This window comes from Ostrea edulis, chromosome 10 (genome assembly GCF_947568905.1).
Source record: "Ostrea edulis chromosome 10, xbOstEdul1.1, whole genome shotgun sequence".
Classification (NCBI taxonomy): Eukaryota; Metazoa; Mollusca; class Bivalvia; order Ostreida; family Ostreidae; genus Ostrea; species Ostrea edulis.
The window spans coordinates 7,971,840-7,996,806 of NC_079173.1; the positions used below are offsets into that span (position 1 = coordinate 7,971,840).

Here is a 24,967-nt window from a genome sequence, read left to right on the forward strand (position 1 = left end):
CGTTTGCGTTTGGGCTAATCAATTTAATGTAACTATATATATATATATATATCAATATCATAGGCATGAATGTAATTTAGCTGCCTCAAAAACGGTTCCTTGTAGAACCTAATATGTATTGGATGTTATCTTCTATAATCCTATATATTGACAATAAAGACTTTAGCAGACATCAAAGAAACTGCCATCTCAATAATTTAAAAGCTCTTTTGATATTTTTATCGATACATGATAAAGATTCGTCCTTGACCTTCGCATTATCTTCTCTTTATCATTATCACGAATCGTAATGAGTAGTGTCCTCACTTTTCTCTCTGGAACCTTTGTTGAATTTTCTTCTTAATGTAATCTGCAACAGAGGATAATAAAGTTAATGATATAAATTTGTGTCTACCTCGCAAAACGGGCCCCTCACAAATACACTGAATTTATCAAATAGCGTTTTAATTTCAACGCATTTTGAGTTTATACAATTTCATATCATGTGTGATTATAATCAACATAAAAAAAACGTTAAGGAGTCCCATTTCTTAAATGTGCTATAATCAACTCCTGCAGAATGTTTTTTAATCAGAATAGCGTGTTAAGCATATTGTATATCAGGTTTTTCCTGCGTATATCCTATTTCCGCTTTCGTGTGCACATTTTCCTAATTCCGAAAAATAAAGTAGCGTAAATTTGCTAACAAAGTTGGTTTTTGAAATTGAGTTATCTCCCTTTGCTTGTAAGCGACACAAGTTACACAGGTAAATATTGTGTATACTATGAACTCAGCGGAATTCCGTATGATTAATTTTATATTGTTTAACGTCCCTCTCGAGAATTTTTTACTCATATGGAAACGTCACCATTGCCGGTGAAGGGCTGCATGATTAAGACATATGCTTGGCGCTTACAGTCTTTGAGCAGGGAGGGCCCAGCTCATGTCATGACCTCGTCAAACCAAAGGCTAGTGACTGCTCCTTCGCCAAACGCTCGGTATTCAGAAGTGAGAATCACGGGTCTTTCGGATATGTCTTAAAACTGAGGTACCATGTTGCGTCAGCACAATAAAGAACCCATACTGCTACGGCCCTGAGTACTAAGTGTATTACTTCACCTACAGCTGGTGATGGCTCAATATGAATGAAAAATTCTCGACGGGAAATAAAACAAACAAATGACCGCTCCGAATATGGCATCATTTAAAAAAATGTCAATAGGATGAAATAGGCACAATATGTACATCAGATGTATGTTTTATTTAGAGACAACCAATTGTTTGCCCATGCGCAGATTCTGAGGTCCAGATTTTGAAAGATTGGTTAAAAAGATATATTTTTGCTTATTTCTATGCAGATCCTGTTGTAATCAAAATTAAACATAACACCCATTTTGAGTTGTACCCATCCTGAAAAAAAATTGCAAGGGTGTCTGGATATGCACATTATTCTCATAGCACTTAAAAAAATAGAGGACATTTAATATGCAAATTACCCAGCAATCCGCTGCCGTGATTTCTCGGGTTGTCTCAATGACATGGCCTCTTTATAAACATCCCGCTTCCGTCTATGGCCACTAAATGGTGCTTCTGTCTTATAGACCTGTAGAACCGGTGTCGCACTTCTGTATAAAGGTAGTGAATGAGTTATCTCCATACAATCCACCTCTGAAAAGGATTAATACAAATGTGTAAATTAGTTGTTAAAACGCATAAATTCATTATAAATCTATGTTCCACTGACGCTTGTCTTACTTTCACTACAACTTTTCATCTTCACTTATTTTTCGATAAATGGAGAAAACAGATGCAACCAAAGGCTCTAGAAATACACTCAGATGTTTGAAGGATTGTGTTATCTCTATGGATGTTTTAGATTTCTACGCAAAATGACGAAGATTGGTGGATTTTTAAATATCTAAATCTGGGATACATAAATGTTTGTCATTCGTACATGTACTTCCGAATTGACTGATAGGAAAATCAACTATTATTACAAAGGTATACTAATATCTAATCATTAGAGCAGTTAAGAATAATCTAACCTGCTGGTCGATCGCAATCTATACTAGAGAATACGGAACTTGTATTGATTGGGTTATCAAACTCGTCAAAAACCAAGACTTCAAATCCATGGTTCCGCTTGTTTAGAGCTATCCAATCATTGGCTGCCTGCTGGACAGGGATGGACACCCAAGCCCCAGGGGTCCAGTCCACTAGTGATGTCCACAGTATCCGCTGGCGGATACCTACAATGCATTTAAAACATCACTGTACAGAACTACTACAAAGGACGATAACTCTCATACACTGTGCAGAACTACCATAAAGAGCGATAACTCTCATACACTGTACAGAACTACCGTAAAGGGTGATGACTCTCATACACTTTACACAACTACCGTAAGTGGCAATAACTCATACACTGCACAGAATTACCATAAAGGACGATAACTCTCATACACTGTACAGAACTACCACAAACGCCGATAACTCTCATACAGTGTACAGAACTACCATAAAGGCCGATAAATCTCATACACTGTACAAAACTACCATAAAGGGTGATAACTCTCATACAACGAAATCAAATCCACGAATATGCTACTGATTCTTAAAGTATAAAATAGGATGCCGTCAAATAAATATTTCACAGCATGTTCCGTGAAAACAGTTTCCATGATTAAAAAAAAATCCTATAGGAAACGCAAATAAAATCATAAATTGAGATAGCGTCATTTGCATTGTTGAGTCCCCGCGGACTTATATTTCTCATACCACGGATATTTCAACCCGCAGAAATAAATGGTATCGCAGCACTTATTAAGAGATTGTAAACAAGTTGTACCTGAACATAGTTACACTTACTATTCCGTCTGTTTGGTTGTCCACGTGATCTGTTTCTTCTTCTCAGAGGTTTGAGGTACTGCAACACTTTGATTAATATCCTCTCCGTGTTGCGCACTGAAAGAAACGCAGTCAAAGGGTCAAAATAAAAACTTGCACAGCGCATTACAGACAGAAAAAAGATGATGACACAAGAAAGACACTCACAATCTCTTTCTTTTAAATGCAGCATCAGCGTTGCATTGACTATTTCTGGTGATGCTGAGCTCTCGGAAGGAAGAACGTCAAATCTGAGTCGAAGACTTCCGGAGGTAGAATCGTTCCACATGTTTTCATCTATTCTGTTGGGTAGATCGCCTACAAGATTATATTCGGTTAGTAACACGTAAAGAGAGAAATATACGGTTCCTGAATGGAGGACGTGAAGAGATTTCGATACGTGTAAGAATATTTAAACCGAACAACAGTTAAAGGTGTTTCTGTCTCTCAACTGATTCGATACTCAAGAACTTGCTTTGCGTATAATCAGTTTTTAAATTGAGGTAGGCTACTGACAAATAATTTGATGTTACAATGGTTCAACAATCTCGTTTAAAATCAGCATTTCGAAAATTCTGGGGTCGTTATAACGATGTAGTTTGCCAATACAACCTGCCATTGGGTCAAATGCAGTCTGACGTGTTAGTTTGTCTTTTACACACTGATTAAGGCTACGGATTACTCCGTTTACCTAATCAAGATATAGTTCTCACGGCGGATGTAACCGGTTGACAGGGGATGTTTGTTCCTCCTAGGCACCTGATCTCACCTCTAGTGTGTCCAGGGATCCGTGTTTGTCCAACTCTTAATTTTGTATTCCTTACAGGAGTTATGAGATTGATCACTGTCTTCTTCATTTCATCATGATATGAAGACTAGATTTTTAAAATGAAATTATCTTACCGTCTACTCTGCTTTGTATCAGGCAAGTAGAATGGGGGGGGGGGGGTCCCACTTTTTTTACAATGACCAATATTTGTTATTTTGCGATGAAACTTAAAGATATTTTGGGTAACTTCCCCCCCACAAGTTTTAATATTCTTAACAGAATAAGGAGAGTAATGTAAGCTTGAAAGAATAGATACTAGTAAGCGAAGTATGAGTAAAAGATTTCAACCCCAACCCCAACCCTCGCTCCCAACCCCCAACCCTCGCTCCCAACGATTTAAGAAAATGATGTCTGGGGAAATTTTTTAAGCGCTTGTATAGTAGAAGATTTTTGGACAATTTAGGTTTTGGTTTTTTTTAAATTTCATTTTGCTTATCAAGATTTTGAGAAACCAACTTTCAATTTTTCTTCCGGCTGCCCCATGTCCTTTAAAAAAATCGATGGTACGTGCTTGCATGGATTTTCGTTATACTCACAAGAAGCGTAGAAGCACTGGCGCTCGGTCACCCGGAAGGATGAAATGTTGGCGAGGGTTGAGTTTATTCTTGCTCGATCTCCGGGACGAATCTGGGGAACTGAGGTCCAGCCGAAGAACTCCAGGACTTTGTTCCGGATCTCCTGTCTCCTGTAAGCACGTGATCTGTAACATGAAATTGAGGCTGTGTCTGGGACTGTAAGATTTTATTCCCCCCGCCCCTTGTATTTATCATCTCTAGGTATAATTGTGGAAAAATTTATCAAAGAATTAAAAGAAAAAATGCAATTATGTCGATATTTATTCCTTTATTTTAATTATTACAATATGTTATGCTAATTAATATAATTACAACACCAAGGACTAAGGAAGGGTTGTATATTAGATACCCATCTCTTGGCTATTAAATTGAGTTAGAAACATTAAATCACAGATGTATGGAAAGCATCCAACATGGTAAAACTCGGGGAATCCCCACAATTTAAATCGACCTAAAAATGTTAGTGGGATGGGTTGCATCATTAGTTTCAAGTTAAACTTTTTTATTGGTCGTCCGGGAATACAGTTAATGTTTACAAAAACTTAGTCTAATTATAAATTTTTACATTAAAACAACAACAAAAACGCTGTTGTATTGAAATTGAATGTTAGGACAGAATGCGTCAAAATTATCTGTAGTGACAGGCATCCCTCTGTTTCGTGGGGATTTTGTAGTTAGTGAAATAGGAGGATAATCCGGATATTTAGATCACACAGATGCCGTATTCGTAGTTAGTCGTTGTCTTTCTCTGACCTGAATTTTCGTTTAATGAAGGGGGTAGAAACATTTGTACTCTTGGGTATTTCAACAGTTGTTAATAATCAAGCGGCTTTTATTTACAACAAACATACCGTCAACAAACATATTGCCCAAAAGTGCACGGTTTTCTGTTAGAGTGCATGTTAGCTTTTTCAAGAAAAATATCCCCCTGTTTCAAAATTTCTTTTAAGTTAGAATTATGAAATATCATAGTTTTTATTGTTAATCTTATTATTAGTTAGGTAAGTAGAAAATATAGATAAAAGGGTTTGACTTGACGTGTTTAGACCACAGCACGCATTTCATGTTATTAAATAGCATAAATATAACAACAAATAATATTACAACAAAGAGACAAGAAAATGAAGATAATATGAAAAAGTGAGAAAATTATTATAAAGTATTAAAAATAAATCAAACTTATTTTCTTGTGAAATGAGGGAAAATATTCTAAAGAACATGCATCATAAATATAGAATCTATTGTATCTCCATAAATCAACTTAATACAATACCGGATAGGTGGTTGTAAAGCATTTCGGAAATATTTGAAAAAATGTGGTCTGAATTTTATAGACCTGGATCCAGTTCCGTCTAAGCTTGTGAAATTTAGCTGACAATTAATTTACTGTGAACACAGACGTTCACATAGCAGGACTGGGTCTTACTGTCAGCTGAATTTCATTGACTTTCACGTAACTGGGTTCATAATTATTCAGTCCGTTTCATGGTAATATGTAGTTTCAAACTTAACTTCTTTTTTTTTTTTAGAGAATACAATAGATATCGAGTAAGAATCCATAAGCCGATGATTTCAACACGAAAACTATCTCAAATTTTAATATTTGACAGATCGGAAATTTACCATTATGAATAGAATTTTTTAAAAAAAAACGTAGATAAAAATAATGTATAAATCTAAAAAAACAAAAATTCAATATATTTGAATAAACGTGTATTTTGCCTACAGATTCCGACTCATGGATTCTCTTTCATTGTGCTATATAAAAATAGGAAAATAAAAGAAAAGAAAACGACACGCACGTGATGTACCTTTGGTGCATTCTAGAAATATGGTCTCTTGTTAGAAAAGAGAACATAGTCGTAGTATCCGAATCCCGTGGAAGTTCAGTGGTACTTCCAGTCACAAACTGGTGCATTGTCACACAACTCACAATCACGACAACCAAAAACTTACAAAGTCTTGAACAGCACATCATTACTCAATACAGAGTACCAGGAATTTGTCTATTGATATTTCTATTTCCAAAACGAACTGATAGTCAATGTAAATTTTCAAATGACAGAGCACACCTGTACCAGTGGATCCACAGTCAAGTTTGGAAAACAAAATGTCACTTTTCACTCTGTCGTGTAAATTATGATGTGCCTGTCAATGATGGACACATGGTTCGCGTACAATACTGCAGCTCAAATCGCAAAGTGAAATAGCGTTATAATTACCGCGCCTTTATTCTACCACACGTACGAATGAAAGGTTAAAGGTCATTAATGAAATGTTCCGCCTATCCACGCCTCAGCAGGATTAGTCAATGAAGATGTATTGGTTTGTCTGGTTTTGTTATGGGGGAAAATAACACCGATAAATATGACCTTGGCGGTCGGTGACGGGGGCGACTGGTGCACCTAGAATGGTGCTGCAAATGAATTACAAAATCAATAGATATATCAAAAAAAACAAACTCTGTCAGCATAATTTCTTATCACCGTTGAGTGGAGGAAAATTACATATATTTACTCTTAGAAAATAGTGTAGGATTGAAAGTTTCATTAGATTAAAAATAAATGGTTGCCTGTCTGTTTTCGTGTTTATAATCTTTTGATTTATTGCAGCAGCGTCTTTCCTTGTCCCAAATTATTTGGTAGTCGTGTAAACATGTGTGTGATGATTGTAGTTTTTTAAAACATGCAAAAAATTAAGAAAGGATCAATTCGGAGTAAATTAACAAAGGATCAATATTCAGGGTAACTAAAGAAAAGACCTGTAGGGGAGAATAATTTTTCCGGGAAAACTCACATTGTTAAATAAGTTTAATTATTTTCTGTCGTACATATAAATGACTTTTTCATATTTTCATTTCGAACCTATAAGTTATTGTCAACAATGTTTAAAGTAATCTTCAAAGTTGGCCGTAACAGCTTTTTCCCCATTTAAGCACCGATTTTGACATGAATTTTGGCTTTGAAGTCCTTCAAGACTGGCTTGCTCCTAAGATTTGTTTTGATATTTTGATAGGTTACAATCTTAGGAACAATTTACAATAGTATGTCTAGGGACACCCTTGCCTTGGGGTCGAAATTCACGAAAAACCGACAAATATTTAGGGGAACCTTTACAATAGTAATACTTTTGCTTAGAATAGCTCAGTCAGTTGCACCGCTGGCAGTTTGGCCATGGTTCGAATCCCCATAACACCACACTTTAACTTTTTTTTATTTCGCAGTTTCAACACCTTTGTATATCTGACATAATTACATGTATGTGTATATTTTCCTTCAATAATGGACTTAAACTGCACGTCCGTTCTTTATATATAGGTCTACAGAGCTATCCTCGCCGTGGTCGATTTTATTCCAAGGACAATGATCATTCATTCTGCGCTACTAGACGGAAGCACATGTGCGACGAAAACAAAAAACATGGCCTACAGGAATATATCATTGCTCAACGTTGACACGCACCAATAAAATACCATTTATCCTTTCCATCGTAATATACACACATTTCTCATTATATACTAGTAGTCTATTAATTACCAACAGCAATTAAAATCCAGAAATTGTGCATTCCTGCTTCATGCTCACTGTTTTCAGGAACCGGTCTGATTCTTTAACATGCAACACCTACTGCAACAAGACACCTCCATTTTGAAGGTCGTATCCGTAAAAAAAAATTGAATTTTTTTTTCAGATTGCTTTCTACTAAAACTGCATTTTTTGACTAAATAAAGTAAATTTGAAAGTTTTCAATTTCAAAATATTGTTTTACATATTCCCCACTTTTCAGCCATGTCAAATTTCCCTGGTGTAGCATACCTCCTTAAAGACCCATGACTTTCAAATTTAACGCCGACCGTCCGACGATGAAACAGTTACTAATTGTTTTAACGACACACATCCAATACTATATCCGCATTTCCATATTTATAATTCAAATCCATGTACCATGCATCAGTGACTAGTTTTATTGTTGCCAAAAATAAAAGTCTTGTGAAATAAATGTATATGAAGTAGGGGGTTATAAGTAATTAAGACAGGATACATACCATTATAAAATTATGAAATATAAACAGTACATGCATCATGATAGTACATCGTTGTAAGAGGTCTATCAAAAGTTTACGTCTAAGGCATTGACAAAACAATCAATTACATTTATTCAGCCTTAGGTGACAAACTAGAACGATTATGGGTGAGCTTATTGTAAAGATAAAAACCAAATCCGGACTAATGGGTTGGGGGGGGGGGTTACACTAAATTAATCCTTTTCTAAATTAAAATATACCAAATCTTACAAACACATGCTGTTAAATCACTAAAATTCAAGACAGCTCAATTTTCATCAATTTTGTATATTCTTAAAATTATCCAAAGAGTCAACGTTCAAACGACACTGTACCATCCGTATAGATGTATTTCGTGACCCTTAATTTAGCGATACGTCGATGTAGAGCGTAAATTCGCGTCGGCGCAAATGACATGTACAAATACAATTTTCTTCCCAAGACAAAACAATTCAAACTTACACCAGATCGTTTTCTCCAATGTCAAAATAATTTATACATTGTAAATCACTTAGTGGCTGAGAATCGAAGTCTTTAGTGATTACGTGCACCCCTTAATTGATAAAAGCAGCACAGACAACTGCACAAGCTATGACGCAGAAAGGTTAGTAAACCATTACTATGTTCCAAATTCCCAGAAAATTCACCCTATCTCCTATTTTCGTTTTAATGTTTGTTGTGTCTGCTGTGTATACTCGATCGAACGTCTCGATCTTGAACTAAATGTTCTAGACGTAGACAGCACTTAACAGTTCATCTTTAACGGCTTTTGTCGTCAAGTAGTAGTGCAGGAATCTCCTATCAAATAAATATGAATAGCTAGACAACACCACTGGGGTAAACTGAATTTAACTATCGGGTTACTACATTCAGTGCATTTGTGTTGAAATTGTCGAATATCAAAATGACTTATCTGTGCTCTGTGAGAACAAGTAAGGGAAATAGGGAGCCTCTTTTTAAAGTTGTTTGGATCTGGAAATAGTTTTTTTTTTTTGATACATTCGGCATAGATTCTTGTAGTAGTTTTCGATCTAGGAATAGTCTTTGTTTTTTATACATTCGTCATAGATTCATGTAGTACAGTTTTCGATCTATTGTTTTTGATACATTCGTCATAGGTAGTACTGTGGTTTTATCACTTTTTGTTCGTTACCAATTTTCGATGATTGTCCAAACCACGACTACGAAGTCGCTACATACGTACTTGACAATTCCACGACTCTGATGCTCACGAACTTTGGTAAATCCACAATATTCTCAATTTATAATACATTTTACATAAATGTTACGACTTTGCAAGAATGGTAAGAATATTTGCATTTTTCATATTCCTTTGAATATACAATCATTCTTTTTTTTTTTTTTTTTTTTTTTTTTTTTTTGAAAAGAAAATATCACAAGATATAATGCGTATGTTCGTAAACCTGTCGTCAGTCTCCCCTAATGGTGTGCGATTTGGCACTTACTCTGCTGATCGCTGGCGAATTCCCAGAACTTTGATTAAGTCTACACGATGTTTGTAAGAGTAGTAGATCTCTTGTTTGGATTCTCTAATCGATCTGATTGACCGTTAGACATAGCAGAGGTTAAGAAGTCATGAAGGTCGACTAGAATGCAGTGCTCGCACGGTCGAAAATCTTCATCCGTTCACAACACGCTTATGCCCGCGCGAAGTCAAATTAATGCGGTTTCAGATAATAAAATGATGCTTCTGTTTCTCACCTACAACTAATAATCAAAGTCAACAAGATGATTTAGAATTTGTAACAAAGTTGAATGAGTTGGGCATCAGAGGATACAGCTAACAAGGGGTGGGTGGGTGGAGGGTCACACTCCTATCGTCCTCCACCCCCGCCCGGCCATTCAGCTGACAAAGGGTGGGTGGGTGGAGGGTTAGACTCCTATCGTCCTCCACCCCCGCCCGGCCATTCACAATATACATTTGAAATTGCTAAGAAAATTACTGAATTTTTTTAAAATGTAAATCCACACTACTGTACAGATTTTCGTGACATTGTAAATATCAAATGTAACTGAGCAGGTAAGCGAAGGTTACTATGGCATAAATTCCATATCCGTCTCTTTGTTTATTTTCTATTCATTGGTTGTTGTTTTTTTTCGTGTTTTTTTTTCAAGGTTTTGGAAGAAATACTATATTTTGCTGTTCTGGTTGATCATGTTATTGTCTATGTGATATACTCCATCTATCAGTAAATTGTGAATTACTAGTTCATTTTATACATTAAAACACATGGTACTTTGAATTATCGTAGAAAAAGAACTTTTTTTGTACTGTTTTTATTATAGTGAAAACTTTGATACTTAGATTTACAAAAGTAAAGAGTTTGATACTCTGATCTACTATCATGGTACAATTAACTAATATGTTCATTTGTGAATTAAAATTAGGGCTCACGGCGGGTGTGGCCGGTTAACGGTGGATGCTTATTCCTCCTAGGCATCTGATCCCACACCTCTGGTGTGTCCAGGGGTCCGTGTTTGTCGTACTCTTAATTTTGTATTCTTTATAGGAGTTATATTGATTGATTGATTGAATATTGTTTAACGTCCCTCTCGAGAATATTTCACTCATATGAAGACGTCACCACTGCCGGTGAAGCGCTGCAAAATTTAGGCCTATGCTCGGCGCTTATGGCCATTGAGCAGGGAGGGATATTTATCGTGCAACACCTGCTGTGACACGGGGCCTCGGTTTTTGCGGTCTCATCCGAAGGATCGCCCCATTTAGTCGCCTCTTACGACAAGATTAAATCAAATTCATATTCTTATGGTGCTTGATTACTTACTTTTAATCAATACAAACGGAATATGTGAAAAAGCATTGCAGATCGTCAATTAAAAAGGTGACGTGCCATCAAATCCTCTTTCTAAAACTTAAATTTTCTTTGATAAATAATTATTCTCTAAATATCTTTATAAATGTTTCAAAGAAGTTGAATTATTCTTTCTTAAGTTATTGTAACATCAAGATTAAAACTTCTCTTGAATATGCGATAAACAGATTTTATGTGTACGCCGGGTCATAAAGACATGGCATTTTTAAACGTCTATGTAAGAAATAACTCGCCATTGAGAGTGGAAAACGAGGTTACGCAGTGCTCATGTTATAGTGAAACAGTTAATCAATTCCAGAATTTCCGTAATTATCCCGTAGCATTCCTCCCAGAATTTCACGGCCGAAGAGACATCACAATACTGTGGAATCATTTAAATTTGGGTTTCTCAATTTTCACGGATTCGCGACAATTCAGTTTCGATGGGATGTACGTAAGTCTATATATTGATATTATGAATTAAATAGATAGTATATTTCGTTGTGGTTTTAAATTCGTGGGATAAGAGGTATCCAAGATATCCATGAAAATTGATCCCCCATGAAATTTAATGAGTCAACAGTCGTGGACTCGTCAGTTTAAATCAATCAGATGAAAGCAATGCATGTGAGTCCACGAAGCATAAGACGGCATATCAGCTATTATGACAGATTTTTCCCAGTTCGACAAATTCAGCGAGTCGATAAAGGGGAACTTGGGGTGCTTCCGTTGTTCCTCGATTGTCTATCAACTGGACTTCATGACGTCATAACCGGCCATATCAGTAAAGGGGATATACGCCAAGTTCGTCCAGGATTAAAACCTAAATAAAAAAATTGTAGATTTCCCATTTTCATAAGTAAGCAATTGAGTTGTAAAGTTTTTTGTTTTGTTTTTTTTTTTTAATTTTTTTTTTTAGTAAAAATATATAAGTATTGAAATCCATTTGTCTCTAGAATGCAAAATGTTTCCTTGCCCATATTCACAAGCCAAAATTATGCGACACAAACGGAAAAGATAAAAACAATTCTAGGCCTAGTGTATGGCAAAGAGAAGGGTAAAATCTTAAAAGTCACCATTTATCTGCCAAAGAATGTGCATTGCGTCATGAACGCAAAGAAACCTCAAGTTAAGGAAGAAAACCACAGGACGAGGTGATGAAACAGTAAATAGTCCTACATTAAACAGTAGTTTATAGCAGAATAATCACCGGTAGGTTTCCTTTGATGTTTACAAGTACCGCGGTACAAATATTCATAAACACGTAAGTGAATTATTTTGTTAAGTATACTTCTGCTGAAAGTATTCCGTGTTTTAAGATGATGTTCTTTAAACTTCGTCATCTTTCATCGCTATAATCATTTGTCGAGGATGTTATCTGAAGTATAGTACGGATTGCGATATGCTGTGATTTCATATATTTTCGAGGGCATCAGATTGATTGATTGATTTAATATTGTTTAACGTCCCTCTTGAGAATCTTCCACTTATATGGAGACGTCACCACTGCCGGTGAAGGCTACAAAATTTAAACCTATGCTCGGCGCTTATGGCCTTTGAGCAGGGAGGGGTCTTTATCTTGCCACACCTGCTGTGACATGTGACCTCGGTTTTTGGGGCCTCATCCAAAGGACCGCCCCATTTAGCCGCCTCTTACGACATGCAAGGGGTAATGAGGACCTATTCTAGCCCGATCCCCACGGGACTGCATCAAATTTGTAGTTTTGTTTTGATATTTTGTTTTATATAAAATTGTGCTTAGTTAATCCTCTTGCTCAGTCACGAAAGGTACAACTGGGCTTCACCAAATAACGAGACACGTCATCCTTGTTTCGTGTCTTGAGTATTTAACTCCTGACTCCGTCCATCCTTACCTCTTCCCTGGATATAAACAAGAACAGAGAAAAGCATATATTCTTTAGGAACCAAAGTCTTTGCAAATCAAGACAACATTTCAGGATATAGCATATTTTTGTGTCAGATATGAAATGGTCTTAATGTAACAAAGACAGTTTTATGCCTTTGATGGGATTTGAACCCGGGTCTTTGGCACACAAGTCCAACGCTCTACCCATCGAGCTAAAGGGTTAACACACTAGCCAGAGCTAGTAAGAATGCCATATCACTCACACTACCACATCAATACTATTCGTCAAATATTTGTCGATTCTAGGTTGATCTAAAGCTATATACCAGGCAATCAAGTGATCACAGAAGTTTTCTGAAAGAGGTAGTGATAGAAGACCATGCATGCGTCCATTAAAGTACGTGCCAACGAAAATTAATGCAGATTTGACAAAAACTACGGAACTGCTATAAACATACAATATTACACGCGGTACTTATTTCCGCTATGTCCGCGGTCAAATTAAATTCGTTGAATTTCTTACCAGCGTACTTAAATCATGTAAGCTAATATCCTGCAAGCCATGTGCAACTCAGCAACACTTTGTTCCAGCGGACCAAACCAAAACTGATAATTCGCGAAAATTAAATACGTTTACTGTATATGTCCATTTAGCGTGTTTAAATTCCGTTGCTGGTCCTTAAGGAGGTACCCTACATCGTCATAATGACTGACTTCCTTTTAAAACATGTAAATATCAGCAATATTTCTCTATTCATTTCCTATTTCATTGCCTAGCTGAGTAGCTCAGTAGGTTAGCACGTCGAATGTAAATTGTAGATCACGGGTTCGAGACCAACAGGGGTTTAAAATGTTGTATATATCCTCCACTTTTCATCCATATTAAATTTCTCTGGTATAGCATACCTCCTCAAAAATGGCATATCTCGTGGCGGTAGGCATTGACACGTTAAATAATCCTTATTGCTACCCTTACCTACAGCTAGTGTTGTACAACGTACATGTATCAATATGGGTGAAAAATTATCGTAAGGACGTCAAACAAAACAAAGAAACATTACTGAACTTTGTTCTAATGCCGGGCTTGTGGTGAATTATTTCGATAAATACAAAATAAACCACTCAGAAAGTGACAATTAACTAACGCGTACTATATACATGTACAATAAATCTAATTTCGTGGGGGCGTCAAGCATTTCGTACGTACCTGATATGGCACGGTATGACTGGGTTTTCTCTCTCCCGGAATCATCCCCAAAAAGGTGCAGTCCCCGCGCAGTATGGAATAATTTGTTACAAAGCGCAGCACTATTTAACAAAAAAAATTTGACTCCACTTTTTGGGCACACCGTTTTCCCCTAAAATAGCTCTAAAACTTCATTGTTATTTCGGATTTCAAACATTTCGATTGAGCATCACTGAAGAGACATTATTTGTCGAAATGCGCATCTGGTGCATCAAAATTGGTACCGTATAAGTTTTACATTATGACCCCTGGGTTGAGGCTTCTGCTGGTGGACTGTTAGTCCCCGACGGTCTCTAAAGCCCAGTAGCTAAGTACTTCGTTACTAGCTTGAAAATACGTATATGTATATTTAATTGCTGTTATAAAATTTAGAAATTCATTTCAAAATGAAGGATTATCTCCCTCACGCATAGCTCTTATCCTTAGACGAATTTGACTCCACTTTTTGGGCACACAGTTTTCCCCTAAAATAGCTCTAAAACTTCATTGTTATTTCGGATTTCAAACATTTCGGTTGGGCATCACTAAAGAGACATTATTTGTCGAAATGCGCATCTGGTGCATCAAAATTGGTACCGTATAAGTTTTACATTAATTGTTACATAACGTTACCTTTCGTACCGTCTCGTTGTTCCATGCCATGGCATGTATTCTAAAACAATTTTAACGATTTTTAATCCCAACAAACCCCTCAGGTCACGAAATTTGACCCCCTCCCCATCGCAAATACAATTCAACGCCCCCCCCCCCCCCACTCCCCACAATATCATTTAACCCTATGCGATTAATTCAATAAACACTCAAGCCCGAATGCTATACCAACATTATTCATATGAAAAATAATTTTGGTTTTTTTCTTCTTCGTGCTATCAGATCATCACCTGCACAACCGCGGGAAATCACAATAGATATAAAATGACATTGCACTGGCTTTGATCCGCAAAAGTTGTGTCCACCACTCTACTCTCTTTTTTATTTTTATTTTTGCTTTTTCAGAGTAGTTCATAGAAAACGAAAGTAGGTTTGTTAATCAAATTTTCGATATTTACTAATCAAGTAAGATTCTGTTATATCTTACGAACTTCGTCTCACATATGAAACAATATCAAAGGTGCAAGAAGTAACTCTGGAGCATTTATTGCCAAGATTTATTAATGTGTGACACTCATTTCTGTTTATGCAAGCGTTTTGTTTTATCACAAAATAATTTGTACATTTCACAAAGATGCAGGTACTGAAAGCATGATGTGACCTTGACAGGTTCTCCTTGTCATCTCATGAATAAACACGTATATATACCCCCACACTATCTGAGTTTCCACCCTTACCGCTAGAGGTCATAGAAAGTCATTAACTTCCGGGCATCGTCCGTCAACTACCGGTTATGTGTCAACAATAGATACCTATCAGTACTGATAACGAATTACTACTGAAGAAAATGCCACTCTCGTAGCGAACGTGGGCGGAAGGCGCCCTACAGACGAGGGTGCTTGCGTTGATACAAACTCATTCTGTTTTGCATACTCTCTCTTGCAAATAGAAATCAATTTCCTATTTGTATTAGCACTGATGCAAGGACAGATTTTCTTCTTTTAAATTTGTATAGTGGCACGTTGATAATTTCTTAGTAAAATACTTGTGTAGGAAGAAAGAAAGGGAAAAATGACCCTAATTTTCTTAATTGTTAGACCTGTTTCTTTTTAACTCGCGGCGAAGTCCATCTATGATAAGTTCTGATGTACTGTATTGATCACGTGACATCTACACAGTCGCAGTGCGTGATAATTATCCGGCGGATTTAAAAGAAAGCGAGAAACAGGACATGAATTCGCTTCAGTTTTGTTCAGATATCTTTGATCATTTGTTAATCTTATGTTAATTGTATTCAAATCTACGTACGATCATCAATTTAAAATTGATTTCAAATCAAGGCAGCTCATTACACTAAATTTTTATTTAATGGCTCGTTCAAACACCTTGTGAAGTATGATTTCACCATCGAAAAAGTGATGTAAGCTCTCAAGTATTTTATACGAATTTGTTTTTGTGATTTATCCCAGAGTGATAAAAAAAAATGTATTTTAGATGTTAGTACTCGTTCCTAGAGACGCTGTGATTCGATGCATAATATGAATATGTTAGCAAACATGCCTAAACGACTCAGATAGACGTTCCAATTTTTTAAATAAAAAAATATTTATGAAAATTGAAAACGCTATTTGCTAATATTTTTTTAATTCTACGAATAAAATCTTCAAAAAAAAAGTGTCAGTTAGAAAAAAGATATATCAGAGAAACATATTTTGAAAAGAAATTAAAATGAAATGGTCAACATTCAGAAATATTATGAATTTTCTAATTTGAACCAAACCCGATCGGAATTATAAAAAAGTAGTCATAGATAACATTGTAGTCAGAAAGCCACATTCCCTTGATGTAAAATGGTTTACAAATTAAACGACTTTATAATGGAAACTAATTTCTTGATGAACAGTGCATACAATTAGCAACAATATGATTATTTTAGTAATTTCTATAAATTCTGATCGGGATGGGTACTTTTTTCTTCAGTTTGAACATAGTGATTATATCTAAAGTATCTTAAATTTGGTCATTTTTTTATTTTCAATTTTTATTTATAATATATTTCGTCGATATATCTCTTTTATAACTGAGAGAAGATTTTATCCGTAGATTTAAAAAATATTAATAAATAAACGTTTTAAATTTTCATAAATATATTTTTCTAGAAAGTTCATATCTGAAACTTTTAGGCATGTTTTATTAGCTATTCATATCATGCACCAAATCACAGCGAAATTTGGACTCAAGTATCTCTTATTTGCAAACAAAACAACATTTTTATCATTCCAGGAAAAGTCACAAAAGATTCATATAAAATAATTGAGAGCTTGTATCACTCTTCCGATGTTGAAATCATACACAACAGAATCACTAAGCTGGATTTTCACTTCAATGGCGTAAAATAAATGCATGTTAAACTTTTTACGCGCCTTTCTGATAACACGGAAGTCCCAGGTCACAGTGGGCGTTGGTAAGATGAAAACAACTTCTCACTGGGAAGGCTTTTAGCGCCATGTATAGGTAAAAACGTTGCCTCTCTGCATGAGTATTCTATTCTCTAATGGGACGGAGAAAAACTTTATTACAATAGTTTTATTACAAGTCCGAAAGAAGTATAAAAGACAATCAAACAATAAAATTTACCGCCGCGGTGGTTTAGAAGTTAGACCGTTTGCCCCGTATGTGGAAGGTCGGGGTTCGTATATTGTTTAACGTCCCTTGAGCAGGGAGGGATCTTTATCGTGCCAAACCTGCGGTGACGCGGGACCTCGGTTTTTGCGGTCTCATTCGAAGGACCGCCCCATTTAGTCACCTCTTACGACGAGCAAGGGGTACTGAGGACCTACTCCTAACCCGGATCCCCACGGGACTCCGGGGTTCGAATCCGGCCGCGACAGATCTTACTCGTTAAAACAGGTAGTCTCAGTTCCATTGCCAAACGCTCAGCATCAGATGTTCAAAACCACGGGTCCTCGGAGATGACCTTAAAAACGGATGTCCCGTGTCACAGTAGGTGTGGCACGCTAAATAACCCTCACTGCTCAATGGTCGTTAGCGCCGAGTAAAGGCCTTCACCGGTCTTGGTGATGTCTCCATATGATACGAACAATCATTCTAAAATTCATAGAGGAAATTCGGTTTACCTTACACCTGTCCCTTTGTCATAATGCTTACAAGAAGCTTGCACTGTAGTTTCATAGTGACAAACTACAGATCAAATTTGAATTTTGTAACGTTCGATAAGATTATTGCATCCCGGATAAAAACTACATTTTTCAAATATCATCAAACTAATTCGGCACTAGTAAACATGACAGAATTTTCTTGGTTGTTTTTGTAATTTTAGTTATCAATCTCAAATTTACCATGTGACATTTAGGGTATCTGCTAAGGGTGTTGTGACTGCACCAATATCTAAGGTCACAGCTAAAGGTCAAACAATATTAAATGTACATGGTCTCGACTTGAATACTTCAATCAATGGGGGCGCCGGTAGAGGACATGCTTGAAAAGAATTGACTTTGAAGTAAGCTTCACTCGATAAGTAGAAACACAGCACCCAGACTTTTGTGTATCAAAAGGAATATAGGTTTCATAAAAAGTGCGAATTAGTAATAGATTTTTCTCTCGAATTTCTCTCTCAAACTCGAATATTTTTGAAATATTACAAATTTCCAAGAGGCAAGAGGCTTGCCGAGTGTCTCTTGAAAATTCAAAAAAAAATATTAAAGAACGAGAGTGTGAGAAAACCAAAAAGTACAATACCAATTCATGTCAACCTTCCATTGGCTCCAATGTTGTCTGACGTGTTCCATACCGATTGTTAGGCCGTTCTTGACACGCTGATTTTGACTACGGATTACTCCGTTTACCTGATTAAGGAATAGGGCTCATGGCGGGTGTGACCGGTCGACAAGGGATGCGTACTCCTCCAAAAGCACATGATCCCACCTCTGGTATGTCCAGGGGTCCGTGTTTGTCCAATTCTCTATTGTGTATTCCTTATAGGAGTTATGAGATTGATCAATGTTCGTTATTTTCGTCTTTCATGGGACCCGTCTCTCCCATTACACACTTGCAGGGTTTTTTAGGTCACCTGAATTCATTCAGGTGACTTATTGCTATCTGTTTTTGTCCGTCGTCGTGCGTTAACATTTGAACATTTTCAACTTCTTCTCTGAAACCCCTGAACCAATTTCAACTAATTTTGGCATATAGCATCTGTGGGTGGAGGGGAACAAAAATTGTGAAATTCGTGGTCCCTGTCCCCCCTGGGGCCTGAGGGGTGGGGCAAAAACCATCAAAATGAGTGTAATTTTAAAAAATCTTCTTTAGTCCTGGACATCAAGAAGCCAAACTGTGGGCATAATTATAATGAGCGTTGAGCCTTCTACCAAAATTGTGAAATTCATGGCCCCTGGGGCAGGGGTTCTTGTGTTAGGGTGGGGCTCTATTGGTCATATAGTGAAAATGTAGAAATTCTTTGAAAATCTTCTTCTCTGTCTCTGGGTATTAAGTAGACAAACTAATAGCATGGTAATGATGAGCAAGGATGCCTCTTTATACCCCCCGCAACAAGTTATGGGGGGGGGGGTATACTGGAATCGGGTTGTCCGTCCGTCCGTCTGTAGACGCAATGGTTTCCGGGCTCTAAAGCATTATCCTTTCCACCTACCGTCACCATATCATATATATGGACTACCCATGGGATGAAGATGTTCCCTATCGATTTTGGGGTCAAAGGTCAAGCACTCTGGACATCGAAGTAGCAATATGGTTTCCGGGCTCTAAAGTGTTATCCTTTCCACCTACAGTCACCATATCATACATGTGGACTACCCATAGGATGAAGATGTTCCCTATCGATTTTGAGGTCAAAGGTCAAGCGCACTGGACATTGAAGTAGCAATATGGTTTCCGGGCTCTAAAGTGTTATCCTTTCCACCTACAGTCACCATATCAAACATATGGACTACCCATGGGATGAAGATGTTCCCTATCGAGTTTGGGGTCAAAAGGTCAAAGGTCAAGCGCACTGGACATTGAAGTATCAATATGGTTTCCGGGCTCTAAAGCGTTATCCTTTCCACCTACAGTCACCATATCATACATATGGACTACCCATGGGATGAAGATGTTCCCTATCGATTTTGGGGTCAAAAGGTCAAAGGTCATGCGCACTGGACTTCGAAGTAGCAACACTCAGAAAAGAGGTAGTTTATACCTATTACCAACACCCTTTGGGAGATTGGGGTAAGCGGGGGGTATTCTTAGTGAGCATTGCTCACAGTACCTCTTGTTAAAAATTGTGAAATTCATGGCCCCTGGATCAGGAGTTCTGGTGCTAGGGTGGGGCTCTATAAGTCATATAGTGAAAATGCATTATTTCTTTGAAAATCTTCTTCTCTGTCCTTGGGTATTAAGTAGACAAACCAATAGCATGGTTATGATGAGCAAGGATGCCTCTTTCAAAATTGTGAAATTCATGGCCCCTGGGTCAGGGGTTCTGGTATTAGGGTGGGGCCCTATTGATCATATAGTGAAAATGCATTTTATTTCTTTGAAAATCTTCTCCTCTGCTGCTGGGTATTAAGTAGACAAACTAATAGTATGATAATGATGATCAAGGATGCTTCTTTCAAAACTGAAATTTTATGGCCCCTGGGTCAGGGGTTCTGGTGCAAAGGCGGGGCTGACCACATAGCTATTCAATGTTTCTTCCATCCAAAAGTAAAATTCTTATATTTAAACACAAACCTAATTCAAACATTGGAAGGTTGTTACATGATACTCAGGTGACCTATAAGGCCCCTGGGCCTCTTGTTTTTTTTTTATGCTTACCCCTCCTAGGCACCTGATCCCACCTCTGGTATGTCCAGAGGTCCATGTTTGTCCAACTCTCTAATTTGCATTCCTCAGGGGTGTGATGTTTCCTCTTTTCAGAGGAAATCCTCCGATTTGCTCAATTTTCGAAAAAAAATGAAACACTCTGGATTTGATCTAAAGTGGCAGAAATTGATATTTTTCCTGGTAGGGTGAGGTGTTTTCCTCCCTTTTTGACCAGTTTTCCTCTGATTTCTGAGGAATTCAGTCACATCCCTGATTCCTTGTGGGAGTTATGAGATTGATCACTGTGCTCGGTATTTTCACCGTTCATGCTTGTCCTCGATTTACAGTATGTTTCTGTAGTGCTTGGAAAACGAAATAAATTATTGAAACATACATGCATACTGTAGGATTATTAAAATTCGTGGGGGCTCACTTTTCATGGATACACCCCATTCTCGCGAATTTCAAATCGCAACACAAATACACAATTTATATATGTATATTTTTCTCAAATTACAAAAACCACATCCACGAAGTTACATCCCAACAAAACTGTAAGATTTAAAAAATCCTTGAAAATTGATTCCCGCAAATTTAAATGATTCCACAGTATGATAGTGAAAATGACTTGAATTGTGTTGGGTTCCCTAGCCTGTCAAACTTTTGAAATTGTAAATAGCCAACATGTGTCGCTATTAATATACATATACATTTCGATTTGACGTTTTCTATGCCTAATTGGGTCCTGCAAAATATTGACATGCTCGCGGTATTTGTTGAGGAATACCATACATAATGTATAATATATCGCGCAGCTGTGTTTACTTTTATAAATAGTTTCCCTTGGGTGAACCTACTAAATGTGAAACCATATCATTTCAATGCGAACTTTCAAAAGGGTTAAGAGGTCATCCATATAAGCTAAAAGGGTAGTTAGAATCGTAATTCGATAGATAACTAACAACTCTACTGTATGACAAACGGGATGATTTCAGCTTCTCCATCGTCAACTTCCCATATTTATATAGCAATATTCCATTATCACCTGCATATGGTATTTATATATCTCAACTGATTCGATACCCAAGAGCTTGTTCTGCTTATGGCCAGTTTTTAAATCGAAGCAGGCTACTGACAAACGCGCAAATTTAATGTTCGTTATAACGATCTAGTTTGCCAATACAACCTATCATTGGGTCAAATGCTGTCTGACGTGTTTCATACCGATTGTTAGGCCATTCTTGACACACTGATTTTGACTACGGATAACTCCGTTTACCTGATCAAGATATTGGGCTCACGGCGGGTATGACCGGTCGACAGGGGATGTTTACTCCTCCTAGGTACCTGATCCCACCTCTGGTATATCCAGGGGTCCATGTTTGGCCAACTCTCTATTTTGTATTGCTTATAGGAGTTATGAGATTGATCACTGTTCGTTATCTTCACCTTTCATATACATGTACGAAATAAAGAATAGTATACAACGCTCACTGGAATATGAACTTGGTGGTTAGTACGTCATCAAATATTCAGGCGTCACGGGATTTGATCACGTGACCAACCAAGTTCCTATTCAGGTTAACTTTTTAACAGTGTTCTTTTTTTCTATATCAATTGTATTTGCTTAAAGTCCAACTTATGAATACCGGTATAAGATTGGGGCTGAATAAAGAATTTACCACGGTATGAGCCTAAAATGAATTTCAATTTCTGTTAAATCAAGAGTTACTTTATTTTATGAAGGGGCAGCTTTGTTGAAGAAGTTTTAGATCTGTGCTCAACAGTCGTACTTAATTAATTCATTTTAATTAATCTTTCTTTATTCTAATTCTAATGAAATAGAATTGCATTGATTGAGCGTGGATAAAGTGAGTGCTGCAGAGTGTATCAAAAATTTCATTCCATGTTTCTGATAGACCTATTGCATTAAAAGTTCTAGTGTTTGTATTAATGTTGTATCTTCCATTCAAGTAATTTTCAAGTCACGTGCTGCAGGTGAAATGTCATGTGTTGGCCTAGACATGTAAATGTATGGCGCTTAAAGTAACTCCATACTCGCGGTTTTATCTGAAATAAGTTTATCTATTTCCATTTATTAGAGTTAAAACTAACAAATTATCAAATAAGATATATACATGTAGGTCATCACACTTTTAAGATAAGAGACATACATATACAGAATCATATATTACCGTCAGAAAATTGCTACTTTCCTTAAACAGTGTTATCAAAATTTTAAAAAAAAAACAACCTGGTTGTGACCATATAAAAGTATTCATAACAATTGCATGAAACTGTTTCTTCACAAAAATATACAAGATGGCTGTAAACAAGAGGCCCACAGGCCTTATCGGTCACCTGAATACTAGTGAAAAAGTATCAATACTTCCATGGGCTATGAAATCTAGAAAAATTTCCTGTTCTGAATATCTAAGCTAAATTCTAATGTTCAGCAACAGTATAAAACAAGATGTTCTTAATACTTCACTGCCCTCAAAAGTGCATACACTGATGAAAGGCTTTAAATAATAGGTGTATTAGCATTAAAACATCAAAAGATATGACTAATTTGGACTCATCTTAAAGTCATAACACTGGGTTGTGAAATTCATCATTTTTTGTACATCCTTTTCTGATATTCCTAAGTATGCATTTAGATTTTATACAGTATCAGCAAACTTACACATGAATACTATATACTAAGTTTGGCCCCACCCTGGGGTCAAAACCCTTACTCTGGGGGGAATCAAATTTACAAGTTTGGTAAAAGACTACCTGCTCTATCCATTTAGTTTCAATTTAGTATCAAAAGCACTAAAGAAAATGTTATTTAAGTGTTTTACACATAACACTATATAACAAGTTAGGCCCTGCCCTGGGGTCATAACCGCTACCCCGGGGATCATGAAATTTACAAGTTTGGTAAGAGGTCTTCCTGAACATTTTGGCCCCACCCTGATACTAAAACCCCTATCCTTGGGATCATCAAATTTACAATTTTGGTAAAGGACTGCCTGTTCTTTCTAAATATCTATTTACTTTCAATTTAGTATCAATAGAACTAAAGAAAATGTTATTTAAGTGTTTTACACATAAACACTATATACCAAGTTTGGCCCCGCCCTTGGGGTCAGAACCCCTACCCCGGGGATCATGATATTTACAATTTTGGTAGAGGCTTTCCTGCTCTACATTACTATGCATTTAGTTTTTCTTACATATGTGTGTTTCTTGAGAAGATTTTTGAAAAATTGTCATTTTGGGGCAGTTTTTGCCCCGCCCCTAAGGCCCCAAGGGTGCAAGAATCCTGAAATTTACAGATTATGTTTCCCTTGTTCCAAAGATTTTTCATACCAAATTTGAAAAAAATTGGAATGATAGTTATCAAGAAGTTAAAAATTGTCTATTGTTCACACACTAAATAACTGACCATTGTGGCCCCACCCTGATACCAAAACCTCTACCCCTGGAATAATCAAATTTAGAATTTTGGTAAAGGACTACCTGTTCTTTCTAAATATCTATTTACTTTCAATTTAGTGTCAATAGCGTTAAAGAAGATGTAATTTAAGTGTTTTACACATAAACACTATATAACAAGATTTGCCCCGCCCTGGGGTCAGAACCCCTACTCCGGGGATCATGAATTTTTCAATTTTGGTAGAGGCCTTCCTGCTCTACATCACCATGCATTTAGTTTTTCTTACATGTGTGTGGTTCTTGAGAAGAAAATTTGTCAATTTTGGGCAATTTTTGCCCCACCCCTAGGGCCCCAGGGGTGCTGGAGTCCTAAAATTTACAATTTATTCCCCCCTTGTCCCATTGATGCTTCATACCGAATTTGAAAAGAATTGGACTGGTAGTTATTAAGAAGAAGTTAAAAATGTTCAATTGTTAACGCACGACGGACGACGACGGACGAAAACCAATTGCAATAGGTCACCTGAGTTTACTCAGGTGACCTAAAAATATAGGAAATCTACCGCGTAATAGACTTGATAAAGAAATCAATAAAAACAGAGTTATTGCCCTTTGATTCAATATTTTGAAACTTATCGTTGATTATTCATCTATAACTTAGATTTTAAAATAATTTATTTTTAACAGGATTTTTTACAATAACTATCGGAAAAGACTCCAACAAAATTTATGTTCCTATCATGCATAAATCTAAATAAATCATTGATTTTGCAAAATCTGATGACATCACAGGAAGGTGGAATTACTTTAAGTTTGTAGGAGTGAAGTGGGTTTTTGTATCGTGTCATGT

The 24,967-nt window shown here is 36.7% G+C and overlaps 1 protein-coding gene across 3 annotated transcripts; it reads right to left on the minus strand.

The window, feature by feature from the left end:
- Nucleotides 1-2: 2 nt before the first annotated feature.
- Nucleotides 3-9,652, minus strand: LOC125666703 (uncharacterized). Of its 3 annotated transcripts, none has more exons than XM_048899927.2 (7): nt 6,082-9,652; nt 4,232-4,380; nt 3,035-3,184; nt 2,849-2,944; nt 2,026-2,229; nt 1,477-1,648; nt 3-349 (listed from the first exon to the last, which is right to left on the minus strand). In XM_048899927.2, the coding sequence occupies exons 1-7, from the start codon at nt 6,246-6,248 to the stop codon at nt 340-342; spliced, it is 948 nt and encodes a 315-aa protein (XP_048755884.1). In that variant the 5' UTR covers nt 6,249-9,652; the 3' UTR covers nt 3-339. The 3 variants fall into 3 exon arrangements, with proteins under 3 accessions (XP_048755884.1, XP_048755882.1, XP_048755883.1); XM_048899925.2 differs by having other exon boundaries at nt 4,232-4,395; XM_048899926.2 differs by having other exon boundaries at nt 6,073-9,652.
- Nucleotides 9,653-24,967: the final 15,315 nt, after the last annotated feature.

Excerpts from the sequence above, each read along its gene's own strand:
- LOC125666703 (XM_048899925.2), bottom strand. The coding sequence starts at position 6,248 with ATGATGTGCTGTTCAAGACTTTGTAAGTTTTTGGTTGTCGTGATTGTG. Across the intron at positions 4,396-6,081 it reads ATTTCTAGAATGCACCAAAG|ATCACGTGCTTACAGGAGAC; the intron begins GTACATCACGTG and ends TTCATGTTACAG. Across the intron at positions 2,945-3,034 it reads GCATTTAAAAGAAAGAGATT|TGCGCAACACGGAGAGGATA; the intron begins GTGAGTGTCTTT and ends CGTTTCTTTCAG.